Source organism: Cimex lectularius, unplaced genomic scaffold (genome assembly GCF_000648675.2).
Source record: "Cimex lectularius strain Harlan isolate CLEC.00 unplaced genomic scaffold, Clec_2.1 scaffold33, whole genome shotgun sequence".
In the NCBI taxonomy this organism is placed as follows: domain Eukaryota; kingdom Metazoa; phylum Arthropoda; class Insecta; order Hemiptera; family Cimicidae; genus Cimex; species Cimex lectularius.
In genome coordinates this window covers 2,161,849-2,177,802 of record NW_019392683.1, presented here as the reverse complement: position 1 = coordinate 2,177,802, position 15,954 = coordinate 2,161,849, and the positions used below count along the sequence as shown (strand labels likewise).

The window sequence follows — 15,954 nt, the reverse complement described above, 5'->3', positions numbered from 1 at the left end:
GCAGGCCTGAGCTTGCTGGCCAGATAGAGAAAAAATAATAAATACACCTCTTTGTAAAGAGGGACAGATACGAACGTATTGCAAAATATGTTTTAATTGATATTTTGAAAACGTGGAATGGGTGTTGTCTAACAATAATTCATTAGACATGAAGCAGATGCCTGCAAAAAAACATTCCTACCAATTTTTTTAATAGTCTGTTTAGCATTAAATGAGATTTTGGTATTTGTTCAATTCTATGAGAACTGCTTGCAGGTGGAGTCTCTTGTAATTTTGAGAACATATAAAAAAGAATGTATGAATTCTGCAGAGAATGGAAGGTTTAGTTGGACCCTATAGTTCCATGCCATATGTCCATACTAACTTTTTCCCGCAACTTTGTCCATGCGGGACTGTTTTAATATTTCTTTGTGAGCGCTAATATGGCTTTTTAATATAATGTCTCATTTTCAAATTATTTCATTGTAGGAATGCATCATCAAAATTTCAGCCCTTTAGAACCAGCGGTTTGGTCTGTGTGTTTTCTTTCAGTCAGTCACGGAACTGTTTTATATATATATATATATATATATGCCGAAGAGTCTGTCAAGAGCAGAGGATGGGTACAACACCCAGTCCGTGCTTTCTTTAGTGCAATTTGGAAATGATGGTGTAATGGTCTGGGCTGGTCATTTACTCTGGAGGACGAACTGGACTCCACATTGTTGAAGGCAACCTCACCGCAGTCCGTTATGCCCAAGAAATTTTCAAGGAATATATCTCTCAAACCAGGAATCTCATTGGCAGGAAATATTCTATTTCTTCGCGACATGCCAAACCTCATACAGAAAGAGTCATTCATCAATGTTTAGAAAACCTGAGCATTTCCCATCTGCTCCCCTATGTATATTGTCTTACTTTACTATACAATAGATTTATTAGATATGAAGCAGATGCCTGCAAAAAAAAAACACTCCTACCAATTTTTTTAATAGTCTGTTTAGCATTAAATGAGATTTTGTTATTTGTTCAATTCTACAAGAACTGCTTGCAGGTTGTCTCATAGAATGTTGTGTACATCTGCAAAAATGTCTGAATTCTGCAGAGAATGGAAGGTTTTGTTGGACCCTATAGTTCCATGCCATATGTCCATACTAACTTTTTCCCGCAACTTTGTCCATGCGGGACTGTTTTAATGGACCTTTGTAATGCGATACAGAGTGATAGTATGACTTTTTAATATAACGTCTCATTTCTCACATTCTTCTCTTAAAAATTATCCATATGATCCTCTTAGGGATGGAATTTACAAAACATTCTTTCTTAGCCGCTATCCTTGTCATTGTAGGAATGCACTGTCGAAATTTCAGCTCTTAGATCCAGCGGTTTGGTCTGTCAGTCACGGAACTGTTTTATATATATAGATATAAGCCGAAGAGCCTACCGAGAGCAGGGGATGCGTACAACGCCCCAATTCGTGCCCCTTCATTTGCAATGGTCTGGGCTGGTCATTTACACTGAAGGATGAACTGGACTCCACATTGTTGAAGGCAACCTCACCACAGTCCATTATGTTTAGAAATTATCGGGGAATACATCCCTCAAACCAGGGTTCTCATTGGCAGTGATTTTCCATTTCTGATGACAAAGCCACACCTCATAGAGGCAGAGTTGTTCATCACTGTTTAGAAAACATGGGAATTTCCCTTCATTTTCTACAGATCTCAATCCCACTGAGCACATGTGGGATACATTGCAGAGAAGGCTTTTTGATTACCATCCGCAGCAAGTTGACCTGCAAAAACTGAGTGCAGCATCTATGGAGTAAAATTCCTTATGAAATTAGTGACAACCTTATTAACAGTATGCTTAACAGGTGCACAGAGGTTTTAGCTAACAGAGGACATTATACACGATGTAGTATAATTAATTGTTTAAAAAAGTATTCTATCCAAGAAACCAATTATGGAATTGAAAACTTTTATTTTGTCAGTTTTCAAAACCCCTTAATTAAATTTTCCTTTAGTAAAAACCGATAATTTATAATAAATTTTAATGCAATTTATAATAAAAATAAAATAAACATGCTAGGGAAAGCAAATATACAAAATTGGCAATATCCTGGTTCATTTTTGAGCAGTTTAGATTGGTTTCAGTGTTGAGTTGTGTATGAGTATTTTGTTGTTGAGAAAGAGTTTAGAGCTTCTCAGTAATTAAATTGCCGGTCCAGTTCTGTAAGGGAATTCCAGTAGATAAAAAGTCAAACAATTTTTTATGAAGAACCCTTATTTTTTAATCTTTGATATTGTGCTAGCATTTCAGTTTATCGATCACCTCCGCTTTTAACATAATGAATTAAATGCATTTCAAATAGATAATATGAAATTTTGTTTATCATTTAATTAATCTGTAATTTGGTTGTTACAGATCATACTAGTTGCTCTGTAACGTGTCAGCAGTTGGCCATCTTTAAAGTTGGATTTTTTTAAATATTTACCTTTAACCAATTAAAACCAAACCTCATAGTTGATTAAAAAAATTATGAAAAATTGGCAAATTGCTGAACTTTTATTTCAAATGTCGTGACAATAAGCAGTACATAAAATACACTTATTTGCTATAAAACAAATAAATAATTAAGTAATTCAGTTTATTTTTTCTATACAAAGAATCATCGTCTGAGGCAATATTTTAAATTCTTCTTTCCACCGGCGATTGACATTGATAGCCATTTTAAATAAATTATTATTTCCAGACATTGTCAAAAATAATAGTGTACTTTATAATAATTTGTATGATTTTTACAACGTTACAAAAAGTTAAGGCAAAACCTGTCCAATTTGATGTTTAGGAAGGTGGGAAAATTACTGTTTTCTCCATATCAATATATTATGCCAATTTTTTCATCATGTATTTAAGTTTGCTAGATTACTTATGTGTCTCATAAACAAAGTTAATTTGATATAATTTCTCTATAAACACTGTGACTTTGAAAACAGTTGCAACAATTAAAAAAAAAAATGATCTCTAGTTTTAAGACATTTTTTAGTGAATTGCCATTAAAAAAAACTTGCTGGGTTTTATAATAATAATTTGCTGGGTTTTATAATGATAATCTATTATAGAGAATAATAATCCATATATGTATTTAGTAGTCATAATTGTCCATATTATTTATACTTTTTATCTAAGGGTCTTGATTGAGATGAAAAAGCTAGTGACATGAGCGGGATTCGAACCCTCGACTTTCAGCTCAATATGCTCTAACCATAATAGCTCAAGTGAATTTGTATCACGCTGGGATACTAGCTTTTTCACCTCAATAATTCACCTTAGATAAAAAGTACAATTAATTAAAATAGAGATTGAGATTTCAAAATGTGGCCTTTTTGTTATTTTAATTTCGCACATTACGTCACATGCATTATTTCATTTTTTTATAATGCTTTTCTTAGCTTTACTTCTCTGTTTTATTTCTTCCTAATAAAATAAATATATTTTTCTTTCCCCTAAATATGTTTTAATGGGCAATTCTTGAAATAGAATGTTTATCAGTAGTTTCACAAATTCAAGACAAAACTGGCCAAATTTGTTTAATGTTTTACAAAAGGATAGCAAGTGTTCTGTGATCTTTAATATCAACAATGACTTTCATGCCTTATTCTCTGTTTATTCACTCATTAATGTCAATTCTATTTCATTCCCCTATTCACAGAACAAATTGCTTTACTCGGCTGGCCTGTTTTTTTGCACAGCGTATTTTATTTTGATCTCTAACAATGAGATTTATGAGTAAATATTGATGACAAACGTCAGCAACTTTTGTACACAAAGTGAAAGTCAGTATTTAGCTTATGGACTATTTTAAAAAATTTCTCACAGTGTGTCAGCATTAAAATAATGCTAATATTCATTAATATTCAGCAATGATAATTGAAATACATTACAGTCCTAACACTTATCCATTTTGTTTTTCTTACTTTTTCCTTCTGAATCAGATTAGAAGCTTAGACCTAATTATTTCTGTATTACTACAAATGAGATAAGAATGGACAGTGAAGTGAATAAATTATCCTATAATAATACTTTTGGTTGGATTGTCAATTAAAAAATTAATTTTATAAACAGACATGCTTTACTGTTATTATTATGTACTTATTTTACATTGGCAGCATTTGACTATCTAACATCTATATTAATTGATTTTCAACTATTAGTGTTTTAAATAAAAAAGTATCTATTTTATTATTCTTTGTTTGCACTTCTTTACTTTTTCATCATTTTGGATAAATAAGAATAAAACAAGGACACTGTTGATACAAGATTGTGCCTAGTAATCATTGATATGATTCATACAATATTTCCAGATTTTGATGATGGGTTAGACTTTGGTCATTATTAATTTGAAGAGAACTGGAAGGAGTCTCTTCAACTTAATTATTAACCGAAGGTCGATCTAAACGTAATTAAGTTATTCATTATTTCCTTGCACAATTTTCTTCATCTTCTGTGCATAATTATTTTTATGTGTGGTAAAAAAAACTCTTATTTTTATTTTCCAATTGTTAATGAAAATTACCAGAAAATCAATTTTTATGATGTGGTGCATTTATTATGAATTAACACAATGTTTCTACATTAAAACTATCGTATTGTTTATTTAAAATAAACTAAGATAAGCTCTTCCTTGTTTGCACTTTTCAGATTTTTTTTCAGCCTGATCAAATCATTCTGGTCTGCCTATCGTTCCGTGTTGGTCTGTTAAATGCCAGAGTCAAATTAAAGATCAACACCGATGATAGTGAGACCAGGATGATCAGTAAAGACCAAATTTATCTATTATTATTGTTTTAATTATTATAGATTAATCTTATTTATTTATGACCACTCTGCAAACCACAGAAATTTCACAATAATCATTGAATTCACTAATTTCGTGGTCTGCTTGACCAATTAATATATTACAATTAATTAAGGTTTTTAGTTGAGATAAAAAACCTTAATTAATTGTAAATAATCATTGATATGACCTGCACAAAAGTAATTAAAATTAAGACAACAGTCTGCCATTTAGTACTAAAACCAATATTATTACCAATTAAAATTCCTTGGGCTTGGTTGGAATTCAAACCCAAAACTGCGAGCATGGCAAATACGCTAGATGCCGCTGGCAACCTGTACCAAATTATGCATTCAAAAACTAATAAATTCCATCTTTTTTTATGAATATTTGTTTCTGTTTAGTTTTCTTTTCTATTTTATCAAATCGGTCAATTTTTATAATATGCAAGAAGTATGCATGTTACTCCGTGCATCATTTCATTCTGTAAAGGAAGTGGCCAAGGCTGGTCGCTAATTCTTGTTCAAGTTAACAAGAATCAGTCTAGCATGAGATCTCTTTACATAACTCGGCACATTGTTTATAGTTAAATATATATTTTTTAATCCCTGATTTTTTTAAATTGTTATAAATAAATAAATGCCATTTCCTTATAGACGGTGCAGGCGTATGAAAAGCAAAATTAATTTGCCTGTTTGCTTAGGGTTTTATGGCACAGAAAAAGATATGGGTTGGTTTTGAACTTGCAGGCCACAATGTTGGTTGTAATTTTTATGATTGTTATTTTTATCTCTTTTGGTGTGTAAATAGATAAAAGTTCATCAAAAACAATAGGAACACATTTATGGTATATACATGTAATAAAAAAATAGAAAATAAAATAATTCCAAAAACATTCTATTTTAATTTGAAAGAAAAACTTACACAAATGCATAAATTGACTTTATTTTAAATTTTAGTCAACATTTATTGTTTCTTCCTCTAGCTTTGTAAAGTGTTGATATTCTTCATAGTATGTAAAAACAAACCAAATATGATATATTTCAATTATTCTTTTTATCTAAGGTGTTGGTTGAGATGAAAAAGTTAGTGTCATGAGCATATTGAACCCATGGTAGTATTTGTCTTCTCATATTGGTCCTGGTTTTTATTACCTTAATTATTTGTGATAACCTTAGATTTTTTAAACATGTAGTACACATTGTCTAATCTCTCACGATACTTGATCATTAGAAAGCCTGGATAGAAAAGCCCTCCTGAAAAGCAGGAATTACTACGTTTTTTCTCTGTCATTTTTTAAAAACTTTTTCTGTGTTCTGTATTAAGAAAATATTGCCCATCACTGAAGCCCAAATCAAAGCTTTACTTCTATTATTTATGAAAAGAAATGATAATTGACTAAAAAATTGTCATGTGTTAATGTTTTAGGTCGAAAGAAAAAATGAGTCTGTGTGTTATAATCACTGATATGATTTGTACGCCAGAGGCCAAAAAAGTCAAAAATTTCCAAAACCTCCTTTCATACTCGATGGAAACCCTTTTGAAGATGTGCAATGATGAAGACTCCAGCATAAGAATGATAGCTGATGAATGTTTAAACAGAATAATAAGAGTAATTAAATGTTTAATTTAATATGTTGATTTTTGTATAATTTAAACATTACTTTTAAAGGTTCATATGGACTCAAACATCATCAGAATCAATATCGAACTGTACAACGAAATAAAAAGGAACCAGAGTGCCAGGTCGTTAAGAGCGGCGTTATGGAGGTTTGCCGAGTTGGCACATCTCATTAGGTAAATTTGATTAAATAAGGTGGAAAGTTTATTTATTTTTAATTAATTTTTTTTTTAGACTTAGCAAGGCAAAAACTTGCATGCAGAGTTTGGTTGGATGTATAGTAAATATAGCGATGAGAAAAGAAGAAACAGTATTAGAAACGTTAGCTACTTCTATTCCCAAAATTCTCTCATCGCTTGGGTGTTTTCTGACTGACAGTGATGTCAAGGTATATTTTATTTAAAAAAAAGTTTTATTTATTAAATTATTGTCTGCTTTTACAGTTACTTTTAGAAACATTTATGAAAAACATACATAGTGATAATGTCGTCATGAGACGGACAGCGGCTAGCAGCATACTTGGGATTTGTTTACACTGCCCGAAACGACAATTTTTCATAATCCACACACTTAGCACTTTGCTAGGTATATTTTGCCATAACGATCTTATCTTTCTTTTGTATCTTTTTTTAAAATTAAATTTTAACAGACAGCGTACTACCGTTGAGTGACGACCACAGTACATATACAATCTTAGGCGTTTTAAATTGCATACGAGGTCTTATCAGCCACTTGGAATCTGATGGCAAGGAAACGTCTCTCTATGGCAGTTTTGGTGCAAAAAGAAAACACAATAAACAAGTGGTCTTATCAGTTGATTCTGTTATTCAGGTGAGTAATGATCAAAAAATAAAGCAATAATCAAAAACTTCAGCTTATATTAATAAATAATTAAATAAGTTATGCTCTGTGATAAAATTTCTTTTTGTGCCTTGCTGTCCAATGTGTGTAAAGTGAATAGTCCAATGATGTAATATAGTTTTTATTTTTGAAATAGATCTATGAATTGTGCCTTTATTGGACGCATCACAGCGATCACAATGTTGTCACATCTGCACTTGAAACGCTGAATGAGCTTTTGTCATCTCCACCATCCCAGTTAGTGAAGATCCTCACTGACAATCAAGGTCTTGAACGTTCGAGGATACACGTTGCCTCTAATTGGAAACTTACAAACAGAACCTTGAGTATGTTTTCAATATGGCATTTTAAAACAATTTTTCACAAAATAAGTTTCTAGTTTTTTTTTTTCAAATTGATTACAATTTTTTATTCTTTATGTTAATTTTTTTTTCTCTTAGGTGAATTGAGTGTGGCCACTGCGCCTTTGCAAGAAGATCATCTACTTATGGAGAACATAGATTTTTCCCCGACAACAAATTTATCTGAATGGCTGCAGGACGACGACACAAACGGTTTGAATCTGCCAAATACACCTGGCTTGGGAAGCATCAGCCCAAACCCTACACTCGATTTGATTCAAGGTGATAAACTTAATTAAGCCTAAGGTTTAGGTTACAGTGGTTGCGAGTTCTGACATAATTTTGTTCTGATGAGTACGTCCGAAATCCATGTCAGAACAATTTGGTAACATAGTGCGCGTTTTCTGATAGTCAGTACGTTTCTGCCTCCCAGCAAAATGGTTGAACTAAATGAGTTTTAGTTTCGTGAAAGTCCGTTGATTAAGTTATTGTTGATAGCTGGTGGGAAAACCAGCATGTTAACCACTTATTTTCCACAAGAGACGATAAGGAGAGTCAAACTTATTGCTGATCCCTTAAAAAAATGCAGCACTAATCCATGTATGTTTAGTGATCATAATTGACGACATTAATTAAAGTGAAATTTGCAAAAGAGTAGTAGGTGTCCGAGAGGATCGAAGTCACTATAGCTCAAGTGGCGTATTGAGCCGAAGGTCGTGGTTTCGAATTCCGCTCATGACCCTAATTTTTCATCTCAACCAAAAACCTTAAATAAAAAGAATTATTCATCAGAATAATTAATATGGTCAATTATGACCACTAACCAAATATGGCCCATTGCAAGTGTTGATTTCTTGAGCAAATTTCTTTCACTTTGTCCTAGATATATCTCTGTTGTGATAGTTTTTGCCTTTCACGTCACAGAAACACCGATTCGCAAACACAAGACAAATTAATTTATCAATATCCATAGTGTAATAACTGAAACTCTTTAAATTCAATGTCAGAACACACGAAAAAATCAAACTCGTCAAATGGTTCTGACGACATCGTGCATGTTCTGACATGCACTTGCATTGGAAAACAAGTATTTGTTTGAACGAACTCGACAGAATATATTATTGTCGGAATTCGCATCCACAGTAACCGTAGCCTAATTAGGTTAAAAAGTGATCAATATTTACTTTTGTTACACAAAAATGTAGTGAATTTAGTTTTTAAATATTTTTAGAGCTGGTGTCAGCCTAAGGACTAATAATATTTGTTTTTGCTTATCATAATGTAATGCTAATTTGAACATAAAGTATGCACATACAAATCTTTTTAAAGTGTTTATAAGTAATTATATTTTTAACCATTTTAATCATCGTTTTTATTGTCTAAAAAATAGATTATCCTGACAGTGAGTCTGTTACAAGCGAAGACCTTGGAATGTTGTTGAAACCCCATAGGTCTAGATCTCCTGAACCTGACATGATACCATTAAGGGACTCGCCTTCGCCTCCTTTAGAAGTGCAAAACAACATGGTAAGTTGTTGCGATAAGGTGTCAAAGATATTTTATTTTAATTTCTTCCATCTTTGAAGGACTGGGACATTGGAGATGCCGTTGAAAGCAATCAATGCCCTCTTGTTTACTGTGCACGACGTCTTGTTACAGCTTTTTTGATACCCGAATGCTGTAACGCTAGGGTGTCAGTTAAAGCTCTCGCTCTCACTTGTCTCACGCAAGTTGTACGACTTAACCCACATGTCTTTCTCCAAGAGGTTGACAAAAATGGCCTTTCGACTCTTCAAGGTTGTATTATTAATCACATATGTCTTAAGGAAAATTAAATTTTATTTATTTTTAGGATTTTCTCATATCTGTGATGTTTTCTGCTTTGCAAATCACACTGACCCTCAGTTAAGAGGGCTTGTTCGAGTCTTAATAGGCACATTTATAAGTTCTATGTATAATAAAGGATTGACTGGCGCCAAAGACTGGTTTTCTAAAGACGTTACCTTGAGTGAAACAAAAAATTTAAATTTAGAAAAGTTGATTGATTTTTTTATCGAAGTAGGTCTATAGAAAATAACTATTAAAATTTGTATTCTAATGAGCATTAAATATATGGTTTTCAAGGGTTTAAGTGATGAATCATCAGTGTGTGTTCGACACACTCTAACTGGACTAGGACTTTGTTTAATAAATCTCATGGAGAACATGGATTTCACAGTGTGCACACCCGTTTTGGAAAAACTTTTAGATCTCGCCTACAACCCATACTGGCTGGTCAAGGTAAACAATGAGAAAAACAATTTTGTATCTGCATTTCAGTATGTACATTTTCAGGTGAAATTAATAGAATTGTTGTGTATGCTGCCATACCAATGTATATACTATATAACAGGAAATAATAAATATCAGACTAGAGTGTTAGATAGCGTTTTGGAATTGTTGGCGAATGAGGATGACAGAGTTAGAAAAACTACTGCAGAAGGTGTCATAAAGTAAGCCATACTTTTATTCATTTTGATTATATATTCATTTTATTGTATTTTTTCAGCCTTGTAAAAAATTTATACTTTCCTCTTGATTATGGGCAAAACAACGTCATCGTCGCAAGAGGTGCTATGTTAAGCCTGAGTACTTTCGCGAATGTTTACAACATGGAAAAAGGTTTGTACAGTAAATAATAACATTTTTGAACGATTTACAATGTCATTCCTGACTTCTAGGCGAAACAGCAAAATTAAAGAAACTAATGACGGAAAATGTCCTGTCCAGAATGGTCCAGATGTTAATACAACATTTGTTAGCGTCTCCTTTAAAATATTTTTCGGTGAGATCTAATAAAACCAGATTATATAACAAAATATATATATAATCAATTTGTTTAGTATGGATGCATTGAAACATTAGCAATGTTGTCACAAGTATTCAGCCCGACTGAATACCCAAGAGGTTGGCAGCTTTTGACTAATCTTGGAGAGCAAAAGGATATTTCTAGGTGTGTTACATATTATTTATTTATATTTTAACTTTTACAAATAGTCCTATTAATTATTTGATTTTTCTATAATGAAATATTGTTTCCAGCACTATTCTAACATCAAGTAATCTTTTCTTGTTTGGAGTGACATTATTGACAAGTTCTTCCATCTCACTAGATTTAGAATCTCATCAGTGGCTTCTAAAACTTGTCAGCAATCTTTTCACAGGTACATATTGATATTTCGACAAGTTTTGATAATTTTCTTTTTCTTTTTCTTTTCTTTAGGCTTGGCTTCAAATGGTCTTTCCAAAAATGATAAAAAGGTCAGTTTTCTTCTTCTTCTTCTTTTTTTTTTCAATTTAAAATGGTTCATATTAAACAAATTTTTATCACTGACCCATATTCATAACAGTTGGTAGCTGGCGTTGACTCTCTTCTTACGCATGTAATGCGTGTCTTAGCTATTTTTGTTCAAGTTATGGAAGAGAACACACAGTCGAGGTCTTCTGGAACTTCGCCACTGAGGAGGAGGACATCAAGAGCTGCATCACCTACAAAAATATCAACAACAGGTATATACTAAAAAAAGTAATCATAAGTTGATTGTCTCCAATCATGCTGGTCTCTTAATTCTTGTTGGTTTTATCTATGCTGCATTTTGGCATTCTGTTATTTTCAGTAGTCTGTTGGATTGTCTGACAAACAAGTCAGGATGATTATACATGAACAATTTCATCATGGCAGATATTTTACAAATAATATACATTTTTTTAAAAAGAATTTGTTTTTGATGTTTTAGATAAGGAAGGTAAAGAAGAAAAGAAGCTAGTAGTGGGCCATTATGGTTCGAACCCTCATTATATGAAACTTTATGATATTGTTCGAGCTGGATACACAAATTATAAGGTCCTGCAGTTTTAATTTTACACTTAATAAATAAAATTGAATGTTCTTTTGTTCTCAATTTCAGTTAACTCTAGAGTTTGCAGCCAGTGAAAAGTTTCTTAATTTGATCTGCTATACTCTAAAATGCATGGAGAAACTTGCAGAAAATCCCTTCTTAATTGAACTGTCTTCGGTGATGGAGGAACTGCTGCAGTATCTTAGAGTAACCTTTGTCCTTGATTCAGCTGCGACAGTGAAAGTGGTCACGCAGTTGATTAAAAGCTGGCGCCCGACTCAAGAACCACAGAAAGTCTTGAAAGAAGAGAATACTTATGCGAGTTTTTCTGGAGGTTTTTACACCTACATTCTGCAAAAGCCGGTCCAGGAACTTTCTTTTTACCTTTCTAAAAATTATGAGCTTCAGGAGAATCCTAATTGGTAAGTATGTGATTTTTTGGAGACATTTACCTCATGCTACATATAAATATTGTAGGAAAAAACAAGAAAGTGAAAAATCTTTAGACGAACCACAGTATAATGTTGAAGAATTAAAAAGAAAAATCAACCTATTTACAGCTATTGTAATCCAGTCTTTAACAGTAAGTTTGGTTTTATTATGTATGTATGTGTGCATAATTAATGAGACAACTGTATTTACATTTTGTAGGAATATATGGTTACAAATAATGTAAAACTTCAAGTTGAAGTTTTAACTCTTCTGATTGAGTTAGTTAAGCTTAAAGTCAATTATTGCCTTCTCGATGCTGGGCTGGTATTTTTGAATTTTGTGAAAGGCCAATTGGAATATCTCGAAGCTGGCCAAATCTGGTACAAGAACATAAATAATATAATATATTAATTCAAATTCATTTTAAGTTTGAACATAGAAATACTTTTTTTCACTTCAGTCAAGCCGAGTTACTAGTCCCGCAGATTTTCACATTTCTTGTGAACCTCTTGAACAAGCAAAACCAGGCAAAAACGAACATTGGAGTGCCACAGATCATCCAGATGTGTGATGGCTTGATGGCCAGTGGGCAGAACCCCGTCACACACAGTGAGTAAACTGGGTTGTCTTCACGGAAAATAAATTAATTTGAAACTTTTACAGGTATTCCAGCATTGGGCCCTGTCATTCATCACGTTTTCATGTTTAACACGACAGACATGAATGATGAAAAAGAGCTGGAAACACAGCGCGAAGTTGTTCTCGCTATGCTTATCAGATTAGCAGAATACCCTCAAGTATTCAACATTTTCTCTTTATTTATTTTTAAAATTTTTTTAAAAATAGTTCCTTTTTTACTTTAAATTTGTTTTAAGGTTTTAGATATGATATATAAGTTAATGAAGGAAGGGTGGAAGTTTGAAGAACACTGGAAACGTTGGTATAGGCAAGTTGTTGATACAATACGTCCTCTTCTTGCTGAGGGTCGCCTTCTTATAACTGACTGCAGTACACTTCACGCCTTGCTATCACTCAACAAAAGCTTCAGCGCTCCATTAAACAACATACTTGCCCTGCTTTTTACTCACCAGGTAAAATCACCGATCAATGATAGTTTTTCAATTTATTTATTTGGGCTTTTATAGCAAGAGGGCCAAACTCTAGAGCAATGGTTGGGAATGCTGACGACAATGCTATTTTCAATTTGCACTTATAAAGAAGAAAGAGTGCTTCTACAACTCGAAGAGATGAATCTTTACGTCAGGGAGGAAGGGGACGATCCTTTAAAAGTAAACACAATTAGCAAAACTATCGCTCCCCAACACCTTCTTGCAAAGTAATTACTAGGTATTTTAGTTTACAAAGTTTTTTTACAAACAATTTTATTTGTTTTTAGGCTTTTAACAAGAGTAATTCACACTTGTGCACTCAAGATTGAAAATATAATATCGGGCAAAATTGACGGAAATATAGTTGATCTGGAAAAGATATTTTCTAATTTTTTCCTTTGCTGTGTTCTTCTTTTACAGCCTGGTAGTTATTTTAAATTAAAATGTGTTATATTAAATTGTGCAGTGTTATTGTACCTTGTATCACTTTTAAGGTAATTACAAGGAGGTGTCAAAATCGTTATTGACATTGTTAAATTCCAATACTGAGCTTCAAGAGATGCATAAAATGTTTGTTGGGATGGCTTGTAAATGTCCGATGATCACTCTTTTATGGGCTGAAATACTTGTTCTTCTTGGGATCGGCAATATTGAACTTTGGTCGGAGCTTATAGTAAAAAAAAGAGGGTCCCATTCTTTGAATTATCACGTTGTTAAAGAAGGCTCAGTTATTCTCTATTGCAAATATTTGGTAAGTGGGTATTCTAAGCGTGTAAATCAGAATGACTAACGGAATTTGTTTAGGCGAGCCGTCCTGATGATACTAAGTCGCTGAGATGGTTGCTGGACAACCATATCGAGGATGTTGTCAGCAACTGCGAAGAGCAGCCTATTGTAGAAATGCTCAATTCTATTTATAATATAGAAGAAAACAGTAAAATCCTCCTTGACGCTTTGTCTACATGCACATTGGACGTTCAGGTAAAAATAAACAAACTAAAATTTCATTATGACTTAAGATAATAACATGAGACTAATTTTTGATCTCAACAAATCAACTTAAAAAATAAGAATGAAATATGACCCATGGCTAATTATGGCAATTGATGCTGCAATTTTCAAGAATTGGCAGAAAAGGGAAATTCTATTAATGTCAAAAAACCAGGCACTCGTATTTTGTATATTGTAATACAACATATGTAAATTATATGTATTTTTATCATTATATTAATTACAACATACTTATTTTAATGTATTCTAAATTAAACTAGATCAGAAATTACTGGGGTTTTAATAAATGAAAGTAAATTCACTAAAACACTGAAAAATCATTTATTGATAGGTTAAAATTTAACAGTTTATTATCTAGCTTTCCTCTTAATAATGCAAACTATGTCTTTTGATCTCATGAAGGACCTTAATTCTCGTTGGCATGGTGTAAATAAGCAATCAGATTTTGTCTGGAAACAGAATCCCATTCTTCAACCAGAGCAATTTGAAACTGTTCACTGCTTGTTGTAGGTGGTGAACGATGTCTTAAACCCCCCCCCATCTCATATCCTGTATCGTAATCTCATCATATCCTGTAAGTGTTCTATAGGGTTCATTTCAGGAGAACATGCTGGCCAATTCGTTGTGGTAATCCCTGTATCCTCCAAGTAATGGGTGACAACTCGAGCTACATGTGGTCGAACATTACTCAATAATGTTTGGTGATTAGTGACCGTTAATCGATAATTATTCAGAAATCGTGAGATGTGGTCTGGTGTGATGTAGGTTTCAGAAAAACATTTTCTTTATCTTGCCAACGTTTTGATCTTTATTGAAATCATCTTCAGGGCCTGGGATTTACAAACATTGTTTACATTTAACAAATACATTTAAGATGTGGAAAAGTGGATTTATACACTCAACACTAACACCATCCACTATTACTAACAATACTACATTAAGTTATCAAATACAAACAAACCAGCATACATCTCCATGCTATTTATTCAAGGCCTATCTCATAAATTAAACACATTTCTCTCGCCCGATAACTTCAAAATAGCTTTCAAAAATTACAAAACAATGCAAACACTTTTTTCCAAAATTAAAGAACCCACACCAATAACAAATAAATCTGACGTAATCTACAAGATCAACTGTTTTAACTGTCTGGCAACTTACATCGGTCTTACATCCCAATATCCAGACAAGAGAGTAAAGCAACATATCTATGCTTGCAAAAAATCCAAGCAAAATCCTACAACATTCGCTACCCACCATTTTGAACACCAACACAATTTCGACTTCAAAAATCCAAAAATATTACCTACAGAACAAAACAAACATAAACGTAATTTCTTAGAAATGGTTTATATCAACAGAGATAAACACAGCATCAATTACAGAACAGATACATGTAAACTCAGTCGCAGCTACGCCAATATCATTAATCAAATTCAATATAGATAACATACATATATCATTACATTACATTCCACACACCAAATATTTTTCACATAGTCTAATTGTCCAACAATTTAGCTTTCCTTTTCCTGTTTATCCCCTTTCTATATAATCTTGAAAGGATAATCTGACCGAACTATTACCAACACATTGTTCCCCTTTGTCCGCTCTTTTCACTTCAAAGAAGCCGACGCCTTACACAAAATTGTCTTTTATATACCGACTTCCTTCCCCACCCCTTCAAAATCCAACGTATATAAACATAAAACAGCAAAATCTCACTGGCACTCTCAACACAACAAGAATGGCACAATTACACAGAAGACAAACTCTTTGAATGAGTAGAAATACTTTGATTGAATATAAACAAATATATTTTGCATTGTATAAATTCACTTTTCCACATCCTAAATGTATTTGTTAAATGTAAACAATGTTT

At 32.7% G+C, this 15,954-nt stretch overlaps 1 protein-coding gene across 2 annotated transcripts in view; it reads left to right on the top strand.

The window, feature by feature from the left end:
• The window catches only part of LOC106662467 (huntingtin), a 29,290-nt gene that overhangs the window by 926 nt on the left and 12,410 nt on the right, over nt 1-15,954 (top strand). For both annotated transcript variants that reach the window (XM_014386570.2, XM_024225708.1), the window contains exons 2-30: nt 6,248-6,431; nt 6,492-6,616; nt 6,675-6,828; nt 6,884-7,025; nt 7,090-7,271; nt 7,438-7,627; nt 7,742-7,924; nt 9,033-9,169; nt 9,229-9,439; nt 9,495-9,700; nt 9,767-9,922; nt 9,977-10,134; nt 10,191-10,303; nt 10,363-10,466; nt 10,525-10,634; nt 10,724-10,845; nt 10,905-10,942; nt 11,032-11,191; nt 11,419-11,525; nt 11,590-11,942; nt 11,998-12,103; nt 12,172-12,332; nt 12,413-12,561; nt 12,616-12,749; nt 12,828-13,043; nt 13,098-13,288; nt 13,349-13,485; nt 13,556-13,812; nt 13,866-14,042. In XM_014386570.2, coding sequence (XP_014242056.1) covers nt 6,248-6,431; nt 6,492-6,616; nt 6,675-6,828; nt 6,884-7,025; nt 7,090-7,271; nt 7,438-7,627; nt 7,742-7,924; nt 9,033-9,169; nt 9,229-9,439; nt 9,495-9,700; nt 9,767-9,922; nt 9,977-10,134; nt 10,191-10,303; nt 10,363-10,466; nt 10,525-10,634; nt 10,724-10,845; nt 10,905-10,942; nt 11,032-11,191; nt 11,419-11,525; nt 11,590-11,942; nt 11,998-12,103; nt 12,172-12,332; nt 12,413-12,561; nt 12,616-12,749; nt 12,828-13,043; nt 13,098-13,288; nt 13,349-13,485; nt 13,556-13,812; nt 13,866-14,042 — 4,663 coding nt within the window. The remainder of the gene's footprint in view (nt 1-6,247; nt 6,432-6,491; nt 6,617-6,674; nt 6,829-6,883; nt 7,026-7,089; nt 7,272-7,437; nt 7,628-7,741; nt 7,925-9,032; nt 9,170-9,228; nt 9,440-9,494; nt 9,701-9,766; nt 9,923-9,976; nt 10,135-10,190; nt 10,304-10,362; nt 10,467-10,524; nt 10,635-10,723; nt 10,846-10,904; nt 10,943-11,031; nt 11,192-11,418; nt 11,526-11,589; nt 11,943-11,997; nt 12,104-12,171; nt 12,333-12,412; nt 12,562-12,615; nt 12,750-12,827; nt 13,044-13,097; nt 13,289-13,348; nt 13,486-13,555; nt 13,813-13,865; nt 14,043-15,954) is intronic.